Source organism: Melospiza melodia, chromosome 1, assembly GCF_035770615.1.
Source record: "Melospiza melodia melodia isolate bMelMel2 chromosome 1, bMelMel2.pri, whole genome shotgun sequence".
Classification (NCBI taxonomy): Eukaryota; Metazoa; Chordata; class Aves; order Passeriformes; family Passerellidae; genus Melospiza; species Melospiza melodia.
The window spans coordinates 146,999,909-147,019,347 of NC_086194.1; the positions used below are offsets into that span (position 1 = coordinate 146,999,909).

Below are 19,439 nucleotides of genomic sequence, written 5' to 3' on the forward strand. Positions count from 1 at the left end.
TAAGTGATGATTTTGAACACTGTCCAAATTCAATGTGTGAATTAAATAATTGTTCATTTAAGTAACGATAAATACAATATATCTGAGGATTTCAGAGCAGTTTACAAGTTTTAAATATCAGCCCATTTCTATAAGAAGTTCAAAACATATGGCTATAGAAATTAAAAAAATAAATTTTTAAGTCTGCTTAGCAGATGAAGAAGGAGGAAGGTCCAGATTTCATGGTTTGAGAAACCTATACAATTTACAGAATTAATATATTACTGAAGTCTTTAATATATTTTGAATTGACCTTAAGCTGTGAAAGATGTGCCATGCATTTTCTGAACAAATATTAGCATAGGATAATGGAAGATCATTTTATACTGTTAGCTCCTTTTCTATGGAGGTGAAGCCAAAAGGAGTCAGCATAGTTAAATTTGCCTGAAGAAAGAAAGGATTATCAATAAAGACATCTTACCACAAGCACAGAAAGGGTGCTTGGGAAGAGTAACATGTGGCAGTAATAAAGGAAAGTTGGACAGTAGAGTCAAACTCATACATATTTTGTGGCAAAGAAGTCAGAATTTTCATGGACATCCATGAGAGAAGATGGCAAACAAACCTACATGGAGCCCTGATATGTGTCTGCTCCAGAGCTTAATTCTTGCTCCACAAGATCATAGAATTGTTTAAGTTGGAAAAGACCTTTAAGATCATTGACTGCAGCCATTAACCCAGCACTGCCAAGTCTACCACTAAACCATGTCCCTAATCACCACATCTACACATTTTTTTAATAACTCCAGGGATGGTGATTCAACCACTTCCCTGGGGAGCCCTTTCCAAGGCTTGATAAGCCTTTCCATGGAAAAATATTTTCCTAATATCCAATCTAAACCTCCCTGGCACAACTTGAGGCCATTTTCCCTCATCCTATTGCTTCTTACTTGGGAGAAAAGACTGAACTCCACCTTGCTAGACCTTTCTTTCAGGTATTTGTAGAGAATTTTGTGCTCCCTGACCCTCCTTTTCTCCAGGCTAAACAACACCAGCTCCCTCAGCAGCTCCTCATAGAACTTGTGCTCCAGATCCTTCCCCAGCAATACAGCCCTTCTCTGGACATGGTCCAGCTCCTCAGTGTCTTTCTTGTAATAAGGGGCCAAAAACCCAGCACAGGTTTTGAGGTGTGGCCTCACCAGTGCTCACTACTGAGGTACAATCACTGTCCTGGTCCTGCTGGTCACACTATTTGTGACACAGGCCACAATGCCATTGGCCTTCTTGGCCACCTGGGCGCATGCTGGCTCCTGTTCAGCCACTGGGCAGCTTTCCAGCCACTCTTCCCCCATTGCATGGGGTTGTACTTGTGGCCCAAGTGCAGGACTCAGCACCTGACCTCAATGAAATTTGTACTCAGCCTTGGTCCATAAATCCCTCTGCAGAGCCCTCCTGCTCTCCAGCAGATCAACACTCCTGCCCAGCTTATGTCATCTCCAAGCTGACAGAGGGCACCCTTCATCCCCTGGTCCAGATCATTGATAAAGACATTAGACAGGACTGGCCCCAGTGCTCAGCCCTGGGCAGCACCACTGGTGACCAGCAGCCAGCTCTGCTGACCACCACTCTCTAAGCCTGGTCATCCAGCCTGGCTTTTTCTTGAATGAAGACTACAGCCATCCCAGCCATGAGCAGCCAGGTTTCCCAGGACAGTGCTGTGGGAAATGGTGTCTATGGCTTTACTAAAGTCCATTTAGAAATATCCACAGCCTTTCCTTCATCTATAATGTTGTTCATCTTGTCCCAGAGGAAGGTGAGGTCAATCAGGCAGGACCTGCCTTTCCTATCATGCTGGCTGAATCTGATAACATTCTTGTCTTGTGTGTGCTGCATGATGGCACTTAAGATGATTTGCTCCATGACCTTCCCCAGCACTGAGGTCAGACTGATGGGCCTGTAGTTACCTCATCCTTTTTCTGACTCATCTTCTACACGGTGTCACCCAACTTCCAGTCTGCTGGGACCTCCCTGGCTGACCAGTAAATGATCCTCCACCAGCTCCCCCAGTGTCCTTGTGCGGATTTCATCCACATAAATTTGGATGGGTCTAAGTGGTATTGCTGACCATTCCCCATGGATTATGAAGGCTTTATTCTGCTCTCTGTCCCTGTCATTCAGCTCAGGGGTATGGGTACCAGAAAAAGACTGGTCTTATTACTGTTACAGACTGAAGAAAGAAGACATTATGTAGCTCAGCCTTTTCCTTATCCTTTGTCACTTTGTTCGCCTCCATGTTCAATAAGAATGGAGATTCTCCTTAGCTCTACTGCTGTTGCTAATGTATTTATAGAAATGTTACTCTTTATGGAAGTGGCAGATGCAGTTCTTATTGGACTTTGGCCCTTGTAATTTTTTCCCTGCATAACCTCATGATATCCATGGAGTCCTCCTGAATTGTCTGCCTCTTCTTCCAAAGGTTCTAAACTCTGCTTTTTTTCCTGAGTTCCTGCCAAAACTCTCTGTTCAGCTAGTCTTCTTTCCCCTGGATCCTCTTTCGGCATGTGGCACCTGCCTGCTCCTGTGTCTGTAGGATTTCCTTCTTGAAGGCCTTCTTGGACTCTGTTGCCCCAAGGTAGAGGTTTTGGTGACCCTCTTCCTTACTTCACCAATAATCAATAACTTAGCATTTGGTGATCACTACGCCCAGGATGGGCACAGTGACCTCCAACCATCACATCCTCCACAAGTCTTTCTCCATTCCCAAAAAATAGGTCCAGCAGTTACCTTTCCTAGTTTGCTCCCTCTCCAGCCTTGTCAGGAAGTTATGTGCCCCCATGTTCCAGAAATGTCCTAGGCTCTTTCCTCTTGGCTGTGCTGTGTTTCAAACAGACATCTGGTAAGTTGAAGCTCCCCATGAAAACAAGGGTGAGTGATTGTTAGAGTTCTCCCAGATACTTAGAGAGTATTTTATCTGCCTCTTTCTCCTGGTTTGGAGTCTGTTTCAAACTCCCACAGTGATACCTGTCTTGCTGGCCTTCCCCCAATTCTTACTCAAAACCATTCAACCCTATCCTCACCATCACTAAGCTCTAAAGAGCCAAAACACCCCTACCTCCACTGAGCAGCAGACTGACAGACCCTGCTAGTACCCTGTCTCTCAGGCACTGGCACACTGCTCTCAGACTTCAGTGAGCCTTGTTTTATCCCTTTCTCCCTTCAAATATCTTTAAAGCTCTTTCATTGATCCCTGCTAACTCCTGTGGAAAGATCTTTTTCTCCCTTTGAGACACTTGCACTGTCTGTTGCCAGCAGGCCTGCTGTTTTGTTCCCTTTAGCTATATCCATATGTATAACATTTATTTGTATGTATATGTATATGTATATGTATATGTATATGTATATGTATATGTATATGTATATGTATATGTATATGTATATGTATATGTATATGTATATGTATATGTATATGTATATGTATATGTATATGTATATGTATATGTATATGTATATGTATGGTAGCCTTTATCTATATTGATGCTGTTCAGCAATTGGCCTGGCCCTAAGTCAAAAATCATATACATTATATCAGCTATTCCCAACTCCAAAAAACACTCTGAGTAGTGAGTAAGTTCAGGCATCTTGCATCCTTGTTTTTGCTTTATTCCTTTTAACTCTTTTGTTATAATACAGGTTTCTCTGGGGAACCTTGAATAAGCTGGAGGTAAAGATTTACTGGGAGTGACATCCAAGGAGACTAAAAGAGAAGTCACAAGTCTACAGGATTGCCCACTATGTGTTAAGCAACAATTTCTTTTGTGTACATGGTCACATTTGATGTGGTTACAGTAAGGCAATCCCTGCCCACAGCGAGAGGGGGGATGCGGCCATGCCTAATTCATAATATGTTTGTCTTGCATGGCTTTGAAGAAGTTGGTTGGGAATGAAAATTTACAAGATGAAGTGTAGGAAAAGTTATATCTCAACAGCAACAGGAGGTGGGAACTGTTTTAGGAGTCTAGGACAGTTGGTCTGTTAGGGTGTCTCATTACAAAAGGGTTAACAGAGTGCTGAAGAATCATATATAACCCATGATGGGAAGGGTTCTTTTCCCTTCAAGAGGATCTCACCTGGTGAGACTGGTACCAGGGGATTCCAACACTCACAAAGTGTCCCACTGACTGAGCTGTTTCACACCAGATTGCTTCACTTCTTGTCCTGCCTGCCACCCACTAGGATTATTTGTCCAAGATCGGAGTTGAATGCTGTCATGCTGAACTTAGTGAGTCCTGTGTGGGGGATGGGAGCAGAGAGGGAATTGGAATGTGGTGTGCAGATGTGTGAAGGTGAGAGTAAAGCTTATCAGCTACTGGTTCCAGAGGGTGGTGGGCTTTTCCTTGGTTTTTTTTCCTGACTCTGCTGGTGAAGTCATCAGTTGAACAACCTCAAATATCCAGCCATACGAGGTAAAAGTACCAGATTACTACATAAGGGTGTGAAAAATTTTAAATATTTAAAAATATGACAATTAAACATAGGCCTTTTTTGTGAGCTGCTGTCTGGGTGGCCTCTATTAAAAACCTCTTGAGACCCCAAAGACACTTTCCTTTGTTGCATAATATTTTTCTTTTGTTTTTGGTAAAACAGGTTTGAACTGACAAATTTCTGTGAAGTCCTGTAGGCAATTTATTATTTAAAACAGACCTGTGAAGCTGTGCTGGTTTCAGGAATGTCTTGAGTAATCCTCCCTCTGCTGACCTACTGTGCTGACCCAGCACCTGAGAAGGACTTGACAGCCCATGGGGACAAAGGAGTGTTCTGCAACTCTGCAGAAAGGCAGGATAATAAAAGCTCATAAGAACAAAGAGTGATGTGACTGAAGTTTGTGTTGCAGTTATCAGCCAAGCAATTTAAAAGAAAAAAAGAAAATAATCCAACAAAATCAGACCATAGACTTGAATGCACAGCAGCTGGTGACCTAAAATGGTAACCTGCACTAATTGTGTTCCTTTGGTAATGGCATATGGTGTTCAGCCCAGAGAAGAAGGCTCCTAAAACTGCTTCTCTGTTTTTGAAAAATTTATCTTGATACTCAGGTGAAGAAGAGCCTGTAAGAAGACAGCTGTTCTAGGACCCTGAGAGTGAGGGGCAGCACACATTGCTAGTGCTGTACCTGCTCTGCAGAGGCTTCTGTACTCTGAATATTGTTTCCTTCACAAATCAGAAATTGCATTAGTGGTGTTGATCAGTTTCCATGGGCATATCATTCCATATGCATATGTCAGGGTGCTGAAGTTCTTATTTTTTGTTGCTGTTGCGTGCTATGTCCCCAGCTTGACAGAACGCAGCATTGCATTTTTAGCCAACTTTATACTGTGAGCTTTATAGGGCTTGGTCTCTGCTTGCCTGTGCCTGTATTTTAAATCTGTGTAAAATCCTTAAACTGCCCTACATACAATTGAAAATGTAGAGATTGCAGTTCTTTTTATTCGGTGCCCGTGCAGATGTCTGAAAGTGAGCGCACTCTCAGAACCTTCCTTTCAAAACTGTTTGTAGTCATGCAAAAGATGAGTAACGCTTTAGAGGATAGAGGACCTCCAGCCAAAAAACTTTCCAAATGACCGTAATTTATCTTATTTTGCAGCTAACTATGGACCAAATCCAATTTGCAAAGGTTGCTTATCTTGTTCAAAGGATAATGGGTGCATCAGATGCCAGCACAAGTTATTCTTCTTCCTGCGAAGAGAAGGGATGAGGCAGTACGGGGAATGCCTGCACTCCTGCCCGTCAGGGTACTACGGACTGAGAACGCCAGACATGAACAGATGCTCAAGTGAGTTATTTCTTCAACCCTTAAACGCACTTTTGTTGAGTGTAATAATAATAATTCATGGTCAGTTTTTAAGATGGTATGGTGTGAAACACATTTGTATTTTCACCGATATCTTAAGATCATCTTAAACTTCTTTGCTAAACAAGGTCCTAGCTCATTTTGAGATATTTAACATTCAGCAGATTAACTAGTTGATGAATTGACCTATTTTTTATTGTTATTATTATTAGTTTAATTAGAGAGGTAATTTAGGGGAAAAATATATGATTCACACAGATACTCCTAGTTTTAAGAAACAGATTCACACTATATGAAAATATAAAGGATTCAGAATAAATTTAACATGTAGGTACAGGTCAGTATAAACACTAATATATGGGTGGGCTTTTTGTCATATTTTTTATTCCCGCACAAATTTCAGGTGACCAGACACCTCACACCAGACATGCTTTAATATGTAAGTGTTGCTAATTTAATAAAACAGATGTACTATTAAAAACAAACAAACAACCTTTCACTTTTAGTGAAAAATTTTATTTGGAAATTTACAACCTGCTAATGTGCAACAAGATTCCCTGTTTGCATGTTTGTGCCTAGAAGCACAACTGTTAAAATCCATGAGTGCTCTGGTATCTCACATTATTTCACCTCTGTCTGGCAGTTGTGCTGATTTGTATTGATTTTTCCATATGCTCATATGGGGAGTATTATCCATATGGATTAATAATCACTGCTGTTACCTCTTATTCCTATTTAGGGGGAGAACGTTTTTGTCATAGTCTAACCAGAATCAGGTCACCTGACATAAGAACCTGAAGTGAGGAATAGCTTTTCTGGTTTTCCTGCAGTTATCAAGTGTGTGTTAAATGTGTGGCACCTCTCCCCTGGTGCTGTGCTGTGTCATTGGGAGCACAGAGCTGTGAGAAAGCGTGTGCTGGTTTTCACATCACACATCATCTCGAGACTCACAGGAGGTCACTCAGTGGCAGTCTGGCTGGATGAGGAGCACTTATGGCCGTGCTTGGACCTGTCCCAAGCTATCCCACCTCTTTCTCCCCATTCCCTGCGTGGACTCCATGGATATAGTGTTCCCAACTGCTGTGTAGTATTGCAGAGTGCTGCCTAATCTGTACCAGGTGGTTAAGTTTTGATCAAAAATTAAATGAGACAGTATATGGTTTATGCATCCATTCTGTAAAGTAATTTAGAATCTTGGCCTTAGTTTTCCTAACACATTTTTGAATTCAACTTCTGCACTTGAAATCTTTCAAAACTTGGCTGTAAATACTTCCCCATGTAAAAATGTTTTTGAATATATTTGTAGGTTTAGGAAATAGATTGATTTATTTCTATTAGCCTGTACTGTGCTTGTAGGCAAAGTAGTCTTATTGGCAGTATTCTTTAGTTTCTTGAAGAGAAAAAAATAGAGAAGTTAATTGCAGAAGGTTGAGGGTGAATTCAAAATAATATTTATTTTGGTTTTACCACTTATGGAACATGGCTTTTCCCCCTGAATTACAGGACTGATTTTGAATAGCATAAATGCAAGTTCTGTCTAACCCATACTGGCATGTGTTGAGCACTTGATGTTTATCTCATCCTCATGCCTTTCACAGTCTCCTTCTGTGAGAATAATGATGCACTTGCATTTATGGCCCAGTCCTGGTTCCCCTCTGATGATTTTTGTATTGCATATTTTTATGTTAGTGTAACTGCTAACTATTTACACATCACTTCTCTTTTTTTCCTTGGTTTGCTGATCTTGGTTTGCACATATGACGCATTGTGGACATACAGGCATTTTGTTGATTGAAGTTGAGTTGAAATAAACATCCTTAAAAATTGAATAGGTTTCTTCCTACTTGCTCTTCTTAGGTATGCTTACAGATTCCATTGCTCAGATAGCATTGTCTCAGCTAAAAATAAAATCCTTATGGGAGTTACAGGGCTTGAATTACATAAGCTGAAATAATTTCTGCCCTAATAATGTCTTCATAGGCACAAAAGGTTTTAAGCATTTTTTTTACTGGAACACTCCCATTTTTGTTAGAGAAGCTATAGAAAATATTTTTTATGGAAAATGCTGTCTTGATTTTAAAAGCCAAACATTGTCAGTGCCAAATGTAACACAATAAATACAACAGCCAAGTGTAGCAGCTCGAAAATGATGGAAATTTTGGATTTCAAGACAAATTTTCTTTTCTACATGTAAGCAGCGTGTTCCTAGAATTTGCTAAATGGTTCTAGGCAATTTTTCTAGTAACAGTGAATCATGAAATTTGAGACTGCTTGTCTCTAGAAATCAATGTAGTTTCCTGCTGGATATGATTTCCACCTTGAACACTGCAGTGTGACAATGCAGTCCTTTTGGACATGAACTTGGAAAGTGTTGAATCTCTCCTGTAGAAGAATGCCCAAGAGATGAGTAACACTTTGTTAATTTTCCAATAATTTTTAAATAATTAATGACTTTGAATTGAACTGCTCCAACAAGACATAACCTCATGAGAAAAAAACAACTGAATTTAAAGAGTCAGATGAAACCTGTCAGTTTGGTGGTTGCACTGATTAATGGATCAAGCCTGTCTTGAACCTTTCAACTTAGTCCATGCCATAGTAACCTATATAATTTTAGGAGGAGAAACCACTCAGAGATTAGAAATTACAGCTCCCTTCAGCTTTGGTTGACTGTTTGTTTAGGTTCTCCCTCTTTCTCCTAGGTGGACCCAACATTGTAATTTTCCCTTCCATTCACCTTCAGTAAAAACAAGATAAACTTTTAAACAAATTGAGAATCTATTAAACACATGTAGTTAATTCAATGCATTAAGAAAGGTAATGAATTTTTTAACAGTGTTACAAAATAGCAGGACTTAATGAATATGCTGTTACTTGAACTATACTTAGGTAGGATAGTAGAGCATATGACACTTTGAGACTGTTGTAATTGCAACTGTAGCAGTCAGGGGGTTCAATTACCAGAAAAAATAGCACAGAAGGTGTTGCTGGTCAATGACAGATCAGTGCAGCGCCAGTGGACACTTCAGGATGGCGGTGTGAAATTGGATCTGTGGCACCAAAGCTGCTCTAGTGAGCAGCAGAGGGATGGGAGCAGGACTTGAAAGGAGCAAACGTCACGGTGATGGGGACAGTCTGGGCATTGGTGAAATTGTAAAGTCAGGTTGTTGTCACTCCTAGTTTGTCTTCAGCTACAGTTAAATTATCATTATGATTAGCACTCATTAACCCTAAGAATTATGATGAATATCACTCTGATGAATTAATATATTTATTTCAGATTTATTACAGTATTCCTAATACTCTTTCAGTATTTTCCCCTAAATTGCATCTGATACAGATTAAATAATGTGTCTTTCATGTTTGGAGAAGTTTATTTTCATAGAAAAAAAAAGAAAATAAACTGTCTAAACTGTCTTGGTGGAAATGTCCACCAAACCTTCATCCATCCTTCATTCCTCCCAACATTCACCTGCTAAAGCTTCTGAAAGATAGTTATCTCAAAGACTCTGCTGTGACACAAAAGGAAACTGACATTGAAGATAAAGCAGAAAATACAAATAAGATGGAAGTTTTGAAGTATGATCAAAACTGAAAGAGGATTTATTCATTCATTGAATGAATGATAATTTTATGGAGGGAATCCCCAGTGCAAAGTGAGGCTGGCTTCCACCCGCCAAGCGTGTCTGTATCATGTCAAATGTTAACTTCTGTTGAAAGTTTTTCCTTTAGTCCCTCTTGACACACACAGAGAAAATTTCAGTATGTAACTCCCAACATGTTTTTTGAAAGCAATGGTTAAAAAGTTGTTTAAAAATTGTTGTGTCAATTGGATGTGAGGGAGGGTTGCAAGATGCTGATTTTTCTTTCAATGTTCTGGTCTGCATCTTATATTGTGACTACACAATTTGTAAAAACCCTGTTTCTTTTCAAGTGTCTCAGGTGAGTGGGCAAGAGGCAAATGTTTTTTCTGAAGACTTAAATACACAGGATGTTTGACTCAAGCATTACATGTAATAAAATACTTGCAGTGCATCTTGACTATAACAAACCAGATTAGCAATTAAGCATTGTGGTACATCTCCAGAGCAGATCACCTGGTTGGTTTTGCCTTGCAATTCATTAATCTGGGAAAGTGATTTTGCAGAATCACTGTGTAGACATTGACCACGATCCTGTTCTTTAGGGATTGGTTCAACCCTTGTGAAAAAAAATTATGATTCTAAGGAATTTCCTATGACCCTAAGTGTGGACAAGAAGCCCAAGTTGTTCTGCTTATATGAACTCGAGTTCTAAAACCCCTTTGGAGAATGCTAGATGCAGGAGTTGGTACATTCTGGTTATGTGTGGTTGTGTCTAAATACAGCCAGCAGAGCTTATCTTTGTCAGGGAAAGGCTTCAAACTGATGCTCACATTCCTTTTAACACCCCTAGAAATATAAATTTTTCTTTTCATTCAGTCTGCCTAATTTTTTGCCCAGTGCCACAAGAAATCTGATTTAAAAGCCTCATATTTTCCTAATTGCTAACAAAGGATTTTACGTAACCACACTCACACACACACTGTTTAAGTATTGTGGGATGCCCTATTTTAGCCTGCTGAAGTTCAAGAATAAATATTAAAATCTGTTTCATAAATATTCGCTAAATGTGAAGTGTTGATTGGCGATATTTACTAATTGCTATTTCAGAATAGTGACCTTATGGTTTGTGCTTATTTTTCCGTTATAAAAGAATGAAGAATAAATGAGTGACAGAATTACCAAAATTATTATTATATTGTTGCATAACATGAATAAAAAATGCTTCTTGCTGTGGCTTCAGATAGCTGAAGAGAGGATACAGCTATTGTAGCTTATTTAATTTTGTTAGCTGAAGGATTAGATTTTTAAGAAATTAATTATAAAATGATCATTACTGTTCCAAATATAATGGCTTATCCTTCTTAATCTTTGGAATATTTTTCCCTGGTGTTTTTTGTAGATATGTATGGTATACATATGATCATTAATAACTAGCTAATTTCCAAGTTGACATGTTTTAATATGGAATAAGATATTTCTAAAAAGCCTACACCTGAGTCTGTCATCTATTGCAGGTCATATTCCTCTTAAATTTTCTGAGAAATACAATATTTCATAAAGATAATAGTTGTTTGGTTTGGTTTGGTTTGTTTGGTTTGGTTTTTTAAAATTTTTAATCTATGCATTATGGTGTATGTCCCCTAGTCATTTGAGAATGGTTATTTTTTGTGGAATAAGTGTCTCAATGATAGAGAGGAGTTAAATTCAGCAAAATTGAGGCTTCTTGCACATGCATATATGTAGACACAGACATCAGATACACTACATGAAAGCATCCACTCAGCTATTCATAGGGTCACCTCATAGAAAGAAAAAGTATCCTGCTTTCAGTGATAAATTATAAACTGAAGACAATACATATAAAACGTGCATACTTCCCAAAATAATTTGTTGCATCTCAGTTTCATCGAAATTACTTACACGTGAAAATAATTTATACTGAACATTTTTCCTCCTAAGAGATATCATTAACTCAAATATAATTAAACCATGGGTTTTATCTACAGTTTGATTTAGAAAAATAAGATTAGAAGGACATAGAGGAAAATGTGGGAAACACAGTTACCTCTAATTTTGTCTATATTCCAGATGGATTTCAGGATAACAGTATTACAGCATTTCTGGCTTTGGTATTTTATTGCTTTTTAAGTCCCTTCATTTTCAGTCTTACCCTAAATTTGCTGTCTCATTGTTCCTTATGATCCTTTTGATTTAGGATGCAGAATAGAAAACTGTGACTCCTGCTTTAGCAGAGACTTTTGTACCAAATGCAAAAGTGGCTTTTACTCGCACAGAGGCCGCTGCTTTCGAGGATGTCCCGCTGGATTTGCAGCCTTGGAAGAGCTTATGGAATGTGTGGGTGAGTCAAGTAGCTCTTTGGCCAGGTGGCCAAATTTAAATATGGCACTACTTTATGATGATGCTTAGTATTTCTTATCAGGAAATATTCAGTAAGGAGTTATTATTGATTTCTTTACTGGTAATACTAGTAAATTTTTCCAAACTTTAAAATACGCTTCACTGGGAATGTCACTCTCTCTCCTGTGCATTACAAAGTTATGTCCTTTTAACTGTAAAATCACCTTTATGAAGATTTTCTGCTCAGAATTTGTAAGATTTTAGGACTTGTGTCAGAACAAACTCTTTCTTTCAAGAGTATTTCTTGCATTTCATGATGGAGAGGACTTGAAAATGTGAACTTCTGAAGTTTTCAAACCCAGGTGACGACCAAATAGGATCTATGTATTAGATAGAAAAAAAAGTCAATCTCATTATCTTAGGAGAGTTTTTGAATATTTGGGACTGTCATATCAAACATACAGCTTTATATTCTGGGTTTTTTTTTGGTTGCGTTGATGCTGGCTAAAAAGATTCAGATTCTGTGAGAGATGTTAATTTTGTTTCTAGCTTTTTACCCGCTAATGGCAAAACTGTCAGGTGTTGCTTTCTACCAATATACATTGTATTCTAATAAAAAAAAAAAAAAGAAAAAAGGAAAACAAAACAAAACAAAAACCCAGAAGGATTGCTCACTTGAGTTTTCTTTTGCTTTATCAGAAGGCTGTGAAGTGGGTCAATGGAGTGAGTGGGGAACTTGCAGCAGAAATAACAAAACATGTGGATTTAAGTGGGGCCTGGAAACGAGAACAAGACAAATTGTGAAGAAGCCAGCAAAAGACACAATACCATGTCCAACCATTGCAGAATCCAGACGGTGTAAAATGGCCATGAGGCATTGTCCAGGAGGTAAGTGGAAATGCCAGAAAAATCTTTATGAGCTGAAGGCCAAATTCTGTCTCTGTTCTGTCAGCCAAGGCTGAAAAGCAGCGATAGTACATCAGTCCTAGTCTGTATGGAGAGCCACCAGGGAAACACTCAGCAAGGGAGCAATCAGTCCTTCAGCAGACTGTGAAACTGTTTTTTCTGGTGTAGTCCTGAGGGTTTTTCAGAGAAGTGCCTCATGGAAGAATGGTTGCAGTTTTGAGCTTCAGCATGGAAATGATGCTGATGGTGGAAGAACTACTTACTCTGCACGTGGCAGGAAAGATTATGACTCTAAACCACTCTGCAGGTGGCACACACAGTGTTGGTATGCTGGGTATTTAAATTAAAAGTAGTTAGTTACACATGGCATTGCTAGCTGGAACTAAGAAACTCCTGGGAGAGTGTTAGTAGTGTTTTGAGTGCCTAGGGTAAGCCTTCCCCAGACCTGGTTATCTCTGCAGGTGAGGAATCCACAGGGGCTGCCCTGTATAGAACTCCTGCTTTGTAGTATGTTTTAATTTATAGTATATACAGGGCTAGACTAAGACCCCGTTCCTTTATCATATTTTAGTATGGTTGCCACATTAGACACTCAAAATGTTTTATTGCCTATTTGATCACTGTGACATAGTGGGAGGCTCAGACACAGCTTACAGTTCTGGCTGCTGAGGAAGAGATCCTGAGTCTTTAAAAATATGGTGCTTTCCTAATGTTAGGAATTTTGTGACTGAACTTTTAAACTGAAGAAATAATAGAAAAAAAATTGTAAGGTTAGCACTTCTGGGAGACTGAAGAACCATAATCCCCTGTAAATGTCAGTTGAGAAGCTCTTAATAAATCCTTTCATCCTAATGTTCTCAGTACATAAACTCACACAAATGTGGAGAATAAGTATTGGATTATACAGCTGAAATGATTGAAGATTGTGATGGATTAAGCTGAGCGCAGGAAGTAAGGATATTTTTGGTAGAATAGGGTCAAATAAAGTGCTTTTGTCATGTGCTTTCTACTTCTGTACATTTTAAAGTTACTATTTATGGTCCACACTACAGGGAAACATCCAAAACAGATTTTTATGCATTTGCAATAGAAGGAAAGTTAAAGAAGGAGAGTTAAATTCTATTTTCTTACTAACTATTTCAGTTTCATATTTTTAAAGTGGTACCCAGTTGGCCATATGGCAGTGGTACAACTTCAATTTTTGATGAATGATTTATCACTTTCTCCAGTGTCTGCAGAGCTGTAGAGATACCAACCTGAATACAAGTGAAAGATCATCTAGCTTTTTTTCCTACTGAAGCTAGCAACATAAGAATAACGCTGATTTCATATTTGTTACTTAGAGATATTTCCTTAGTGTCAGTAGTTACTGATTTAACTACTGATTTATCTCTTAATGTTTTGTAAGTTACCCTGTGGCTTTGACTGTAATGTGAATTCTACTTTGAGAGGCTGGACTTAGACAAAGGAGACTTGGCTTGTTCAGGCCACCTTCTACCCGTGCTGGTCTCTTCCTGATAAGGAATTTTCTTCTCTTTAGTTCAAAAAGAGAGAAAGCCAGAATTAAAATTAAAAAAAAAAAAAAAAAAGTGGAATTCAGCAGTCAGAAATGTAAAATAGACTGATAAATCTTGCTCTCTTCATGTTTTCCCATATATTTACTATAAATATAATATTTATATTATATTTAAATTTTATGTAAATATAATATTGTACCTCTTATTGGTATGTTGCTCATGTTTACCTCAGCAATTGCTCCTCTTTTGTTTGCACACTCCAGGAACCTGCAGACTGGTTTAATTACTCATATTAAGTGTGGCATAAGCAAGCAAAGCAGCTCTCTGCTAGTTTAGTGCTCATCAGACTTCAGTTCTTCAAACTCTCTGAAACTTGAATATTACTCTGTGCCAAAGTAATACTTCTGCAAGTGCACATTGCTGGCCCGTGTCCAGCCTCTCACCCACCAGCACCCCCACGTCCTTCTAGATCACCAAAGCCTTCTGTTTTCCAGGCTCAACAAACCCAGTTCCTTCAGTCTCTCTTCACAGGGTAAACGCTTCAGCTCCTCACCGTGTTGGTGATGCTGTGCCAAACTCCATCAATATTTTTCTTTTCTTGAGCTGAGGGACCCAAAGCTGCATATGGTGGTCTAGATGTGGTCTGATGAGTGTCAAATAAAGGGAGATGATCACTGCCCCTAATCTGCTGTCATGCTGTACTAACAGATCAGCACATTGAAGGGAGTGATTGCTGCTGCGGTGGCTCAAAGCTGGCTCACATTTAGCTCAAGTTTGATCAGGCGTTTCCCAGGAGAGCTGTTCCCCAGACAGTCCATAGCCAGCCCATACTTTTTCAGGGAGTACTTCCTTCCCAGATGCAGGACTTTGCACTTTGTTGAATTTCATGAGATTCCTTTCAGCTACAATGGATCTTTTCCTCATGAGTGAAATAAAAACCATTCAAAATAAATATAACACCAGAACTCAGTGAATGATCAGTCGGTTGATCACATTCTTTTGAGCTTTTTTATACATCTACATTGTAGTATCCAATGTTGAAAAGTTTTTAAGCTAGGACTCTTTTGAGACCTTAATTGATATATTGCACTTATAGATTGTCTCAGTGCCAAATACCTACAAGCACCATCTGCCCTTTGAGTCAAGGGCAGGGCATTTTTAGCTGGGTTTCAGGAAACATAACCACCATATTCTCTGTCTGCTATTGGTTGTGCTATGTTGCCCCAAGAACAGAGAGCTAAGTGGCAAAGGCTGGTCCAGGAGCAGCAAGAACTGTTCCCTCCTCCATGAGGACTGTCAAGCATTTGGCTGGATTGGTCCAGTAGGCTGTGTAGGCACCATCCTTGGAAGTTTCCAAGACCTGATTTGACAAACTCTTGAGCAATCTAGTCTGAAAGGTCTCAGTCTTACTGAGGGTGTTGGACTGGGGATCTTAGTCCTGCTGATGTTTGGACTGGGGACCAGTGTGAGTGATTCTGTCTGAATGGCAGCACCTCCTGTGGGTATGTGCTGAAAGGACACTCTTCTTCCTGTCTGAGTTTTGCAAAATTTCTGATAACTTCTGCTTTGAATTAGAGACAAGCTGGAATGACTGGTTGTAGGGAATAGGAGCAAACCAAATCTTTATTGTGGCTGCTATAGTGCTGAAATGTCTTCATTTGGCCTATTTTATTCTGGCTGAAATTATATACAAATTATGTGTCATGTTTTGAATATAATGTTAACCATTGTTTCATGCATTTCCAAGTTTAGCCTTAACCAGGATAAAAGCTTAGTTCAAAGTGCTGATTTCTTGATTTATTTGTTTTTATTTGTCTGTCTTTGGCTGAATACTGCACACTTCTAAATTCAAAATCATGCATAGTATCTAAAAGATCCATTGTACAATGTACTTCTATTTTAAGTTAATGCACTATGGAAGTCTAAGAAAACATTGGAAGACCAGCAGAACTATAGGAATGCAGCTATAAGACTTTGTTTTGGAGTTGCTGTGCCTTTTCACATCTTAAAAAAAAGTTTGATTTTTGGGACATTTTTAGTAAATTGATGATTTCATTCCATTGCTAGTTAAGTAATGACATAAATGTCTGTGTCAAGTTAGACATACAAAAAAATGATCCCACTTAGAAAAGACTATCTTATAGGTTGAGATGTGATCTGACCAGAGATGGTGGCAACCAGAAACCACTGTAGTTTAGGGAGAGATGACAACATTTACAAACAGATTGTTCTACTTTGTTAGTATTGCATAGTTCTTTAAGACTTTGGAATATTATCTATCACTTTAAGACTAAAATCAGAATTGATGAGACTTATCAGTATTTTAAACAAGACTGTAGTACATAGAATATACCACAATTATACTGTCATTGCCTGCTGCAGCTCTCTATTAATTTTGCTGTCCCACTGGACCAAATCTGCCCTCGTTTGCACTCACCAGACAGGAAGAAGCTGCATTAAGTGTAGCTCCACTGAGTGCTGGCTCTGCTATAATCCTGGTGTCACCAAGCAGGTTGCCCTCCTTGATGTGCTTTTTGCATGTCACCCTGGACAAGAAGACTTGTCCTTAGCTTGTCTGAAAATATAACCCATCATTTTCATTTACAAATCATGACTCAAAGCTTTTGAAGGAGAGAAAGAAAACCTGCTTCAGCATCAGCTTACAAGATGCAAACTCCACCAAAAAAACCTAATTGCACAGTGCAGGGTGGGAAAGCAACAGCAATAAGGAAATATTTTTGTGATTATTTTAGTTGATGGCCATTCTCTGAAGGACCAAATAAGTGGGAGCAAGAAAGGTCTGTTGTTTTTTGGAGGCTTTTCAGGAAACAAGAACTGTTTTACAGTGTGACTTAACCCTCAGAGCCTGGCGTGCTTGTTAGTACATTTGTTCAGGAAGCAGACCTTTGCCAGCTGCAGATTCTGCTTGTCTGGATTGTCAGCATCTACTTTGTACAGAGAATGCTGTTCTGCAAGTATTAAAATGTGGGTCTTTTTCTACCCTTTAGTTGCTCACATTCAGAAGGGGCCACAGCCAGTGAAAACTAATTGTAAAGCAAATATAGATCCTGAAGAAAATGAAACACATATTACTGCTCATTTCAGTGGGAGTGCCTGCAACTAGACTATGTATTTTAATTAAGACACATAGGCAGGAGCTATAGTTATATCATAAATAGTCAATTAAGTTTATACAAGCTTCTAAGAAGAGCAGAAATTTTTAATCTCTGTTTGGTAACAATAAAAAAAGTGAAAATCAAATCATAAGTAGTTTCAGGTTGGAAAGGAACATAGAAGGTAATTTAGTCCAGCCTCCTGCTTAAATCAGGTCAGTTGTGAGGAAACCAGGATTAGCTATTACTCTCACAACCCTCAGATATTAAATTGTCTCCATTTTTTGGTCTTAGGTATGTTCCTCTTCATATGCTTATTTCAGAGATGATGATTTACAACTTGCTGCTTTTATTTTTTTCAAAGTGGAAAATATGGAAATGCACAGCAAATTTGTGGGGTTATTTTCAAGATATTTGCATTCATTGTTGGATGTACATGCATGCATGTGCTTGTGTTGGAGCACTTCTATACCTGATGCTTCTTAGATTGGCAGGTAAAAGTTAGGCAGTGTACCTCTCAGGTGATAACATACTATAAAGTCATTCAAATGAAGCAAGAAACTGATTTTTTTCCTGCATTAAAATATCATGTTTTCTATAACCTTTCTTCTTAGAAACAAAAAATTACATGGATATTTTTGTGGGTTTTTTTGGGGGGGGGCTGAGAGAGCAAATAACTCTCTCTGTACTATATATGCATTTGATTCATATCCATTAAGATGAGTTCACAAATAAACTTACTGTGATTTTTAAACAATTGCTGGTTTTTTTCTTTTGTACTGTTAGGAGCAGTCCATTCCTGAGTTATATTCCAAAGAGAAAATGCAATCCAATTGGACTCATATTTGAAAAGTAGTTAGAAATAGTTTTTATAATCCACATGAACTTGAACGTCAGTTTGAGTAGCAGTCATGTTCAATTCTGAAACCAAGTGCTATTCACCAAGGACCAGCAGGCAGATTTTGCAGGAATGCCTCCTCTTTGCTGCTACTAGATTACATCACATTGCTTGAAGGTTGAGGTACCTCTTAAAGCTCTGTGAACAAGATATGGGTGTTGACTGATCCTCCTTTTTCTACGTGTTTGGAATCAGGTCAGTTAAAGTAAGCAGCTAATTAAGTGCTCTGAAACAATACCAACACCTATTAAAAATAACCCTTCTGAGATTTAGGTCATTTAGGTAACTGCTCAGTGTTTGGGTTTGCATTTTCCTTGAAAATGGGATGGTTCTTGCATGGGAGTTGAGACAGCTTGTGACTGTGTCACTGTGCTCCTACAAAACTTTTTTGCTGTTTTTGTCTGGATAAATACTACTATGGGTTGCAATTACAATTTGTGGGTTTGTGTGAATGTGGTGGAATAATGCATTACTTAAATTGAAACCTGTAACTTAGATAGACATAGCTAACCTAAACTTCCTTGAAGTGCTGTTTTTGGTGAAGTGTGGTTTTGGTTTTCTTTTTTAACTGATGGATTACATTTTAAAGCTTTTAAGCTACTTCAGTCTGTTTGAATGAAGCAGAATTTAAAAATGCATAAACCAGAGGTTAAATCTGTCTAAAGTGATCTGTAGAGGGTACGTTTCACGACAGTAGCAAAACAGCTGTGTAGAAAAGCATTGTTGTAGTTTGATTTCTGTTTTAGTTTTCCTCTTCAGTACCACTGCCCAAAGCGTATCTTGTAATGGACTATATATACTGAGCACAAGGTTTTAACTCTCCATACTTTATCAGGATGATATAGGCTGTGGAAATTTATGTGTTGTTTTATCATATTGGCAGACTACATTTTCAGCTTATTTTTAAAGGCTTTCAAGGGAATTACTGGCAGTGCAGAAAAGTACATTTTCCCCTTCCTTCTGAATATAAATTATCCTTTAATCCTCCTTTTTAATTTAAGTAATAGTAACTATTTTCTTGGGAAGACATTAACATAGTTTTCCCAATCATTAAAAGGTAATATGCACAATTTATTTATTTATTGCCATTATTATATCTTAGACCAGATAAGTACTTTTAACATGTGTGTTTCTTTAACTACACCATATTTCAGAAGTAGCATGAGTATTGAGTGATGCAGTGCCTCCTGTGGGAGTTATCTGTTTTTAATGAATAACTGAGTGTACCAGAGTGTA

General features: G+C 38.5%; 1 protein-coding gene across 2 annotated transcripts in view; it reads left to right on the top strand.

The window, feature by feature from the left end:
* The window catches only part of RSPO2 (R-spondin 2), a 100,856-nt gene that overhangs the window by 50,290 nt on the left and 31,127 nt on the right, over positions 1 to 19,439 (top strand). The window contains exons 2-5 of one of the 2 annotated variants that reach the window (XM_063171027.1): positions 5,621 to 5,809; positions 11,627 to 11,770; positions 12,469 to 12,657; positions 12,696 to 12,863. In XM_063171027.1, the coding sequence (XP_063027097.1) occupies positions 5,621 to 5,809; positions 11,627 to 11,770; positions 12,469 to 12,657; positions 12,696 to 12,823 (650 nt within the window). In that variant the 3' untranslated portion in view covers positions 12,824 to 12,863. Of the gene's footprint in view, positions 1 to 5,620; positions 5,810 to 11,626; positions 11,771 to 12,468; positions 12,658 to 12,695; positions 12,864 to 19,439 lie in introns of those variants that run through there. The other variant, XM_063171026.1, reaches the window with a different exon arrangement.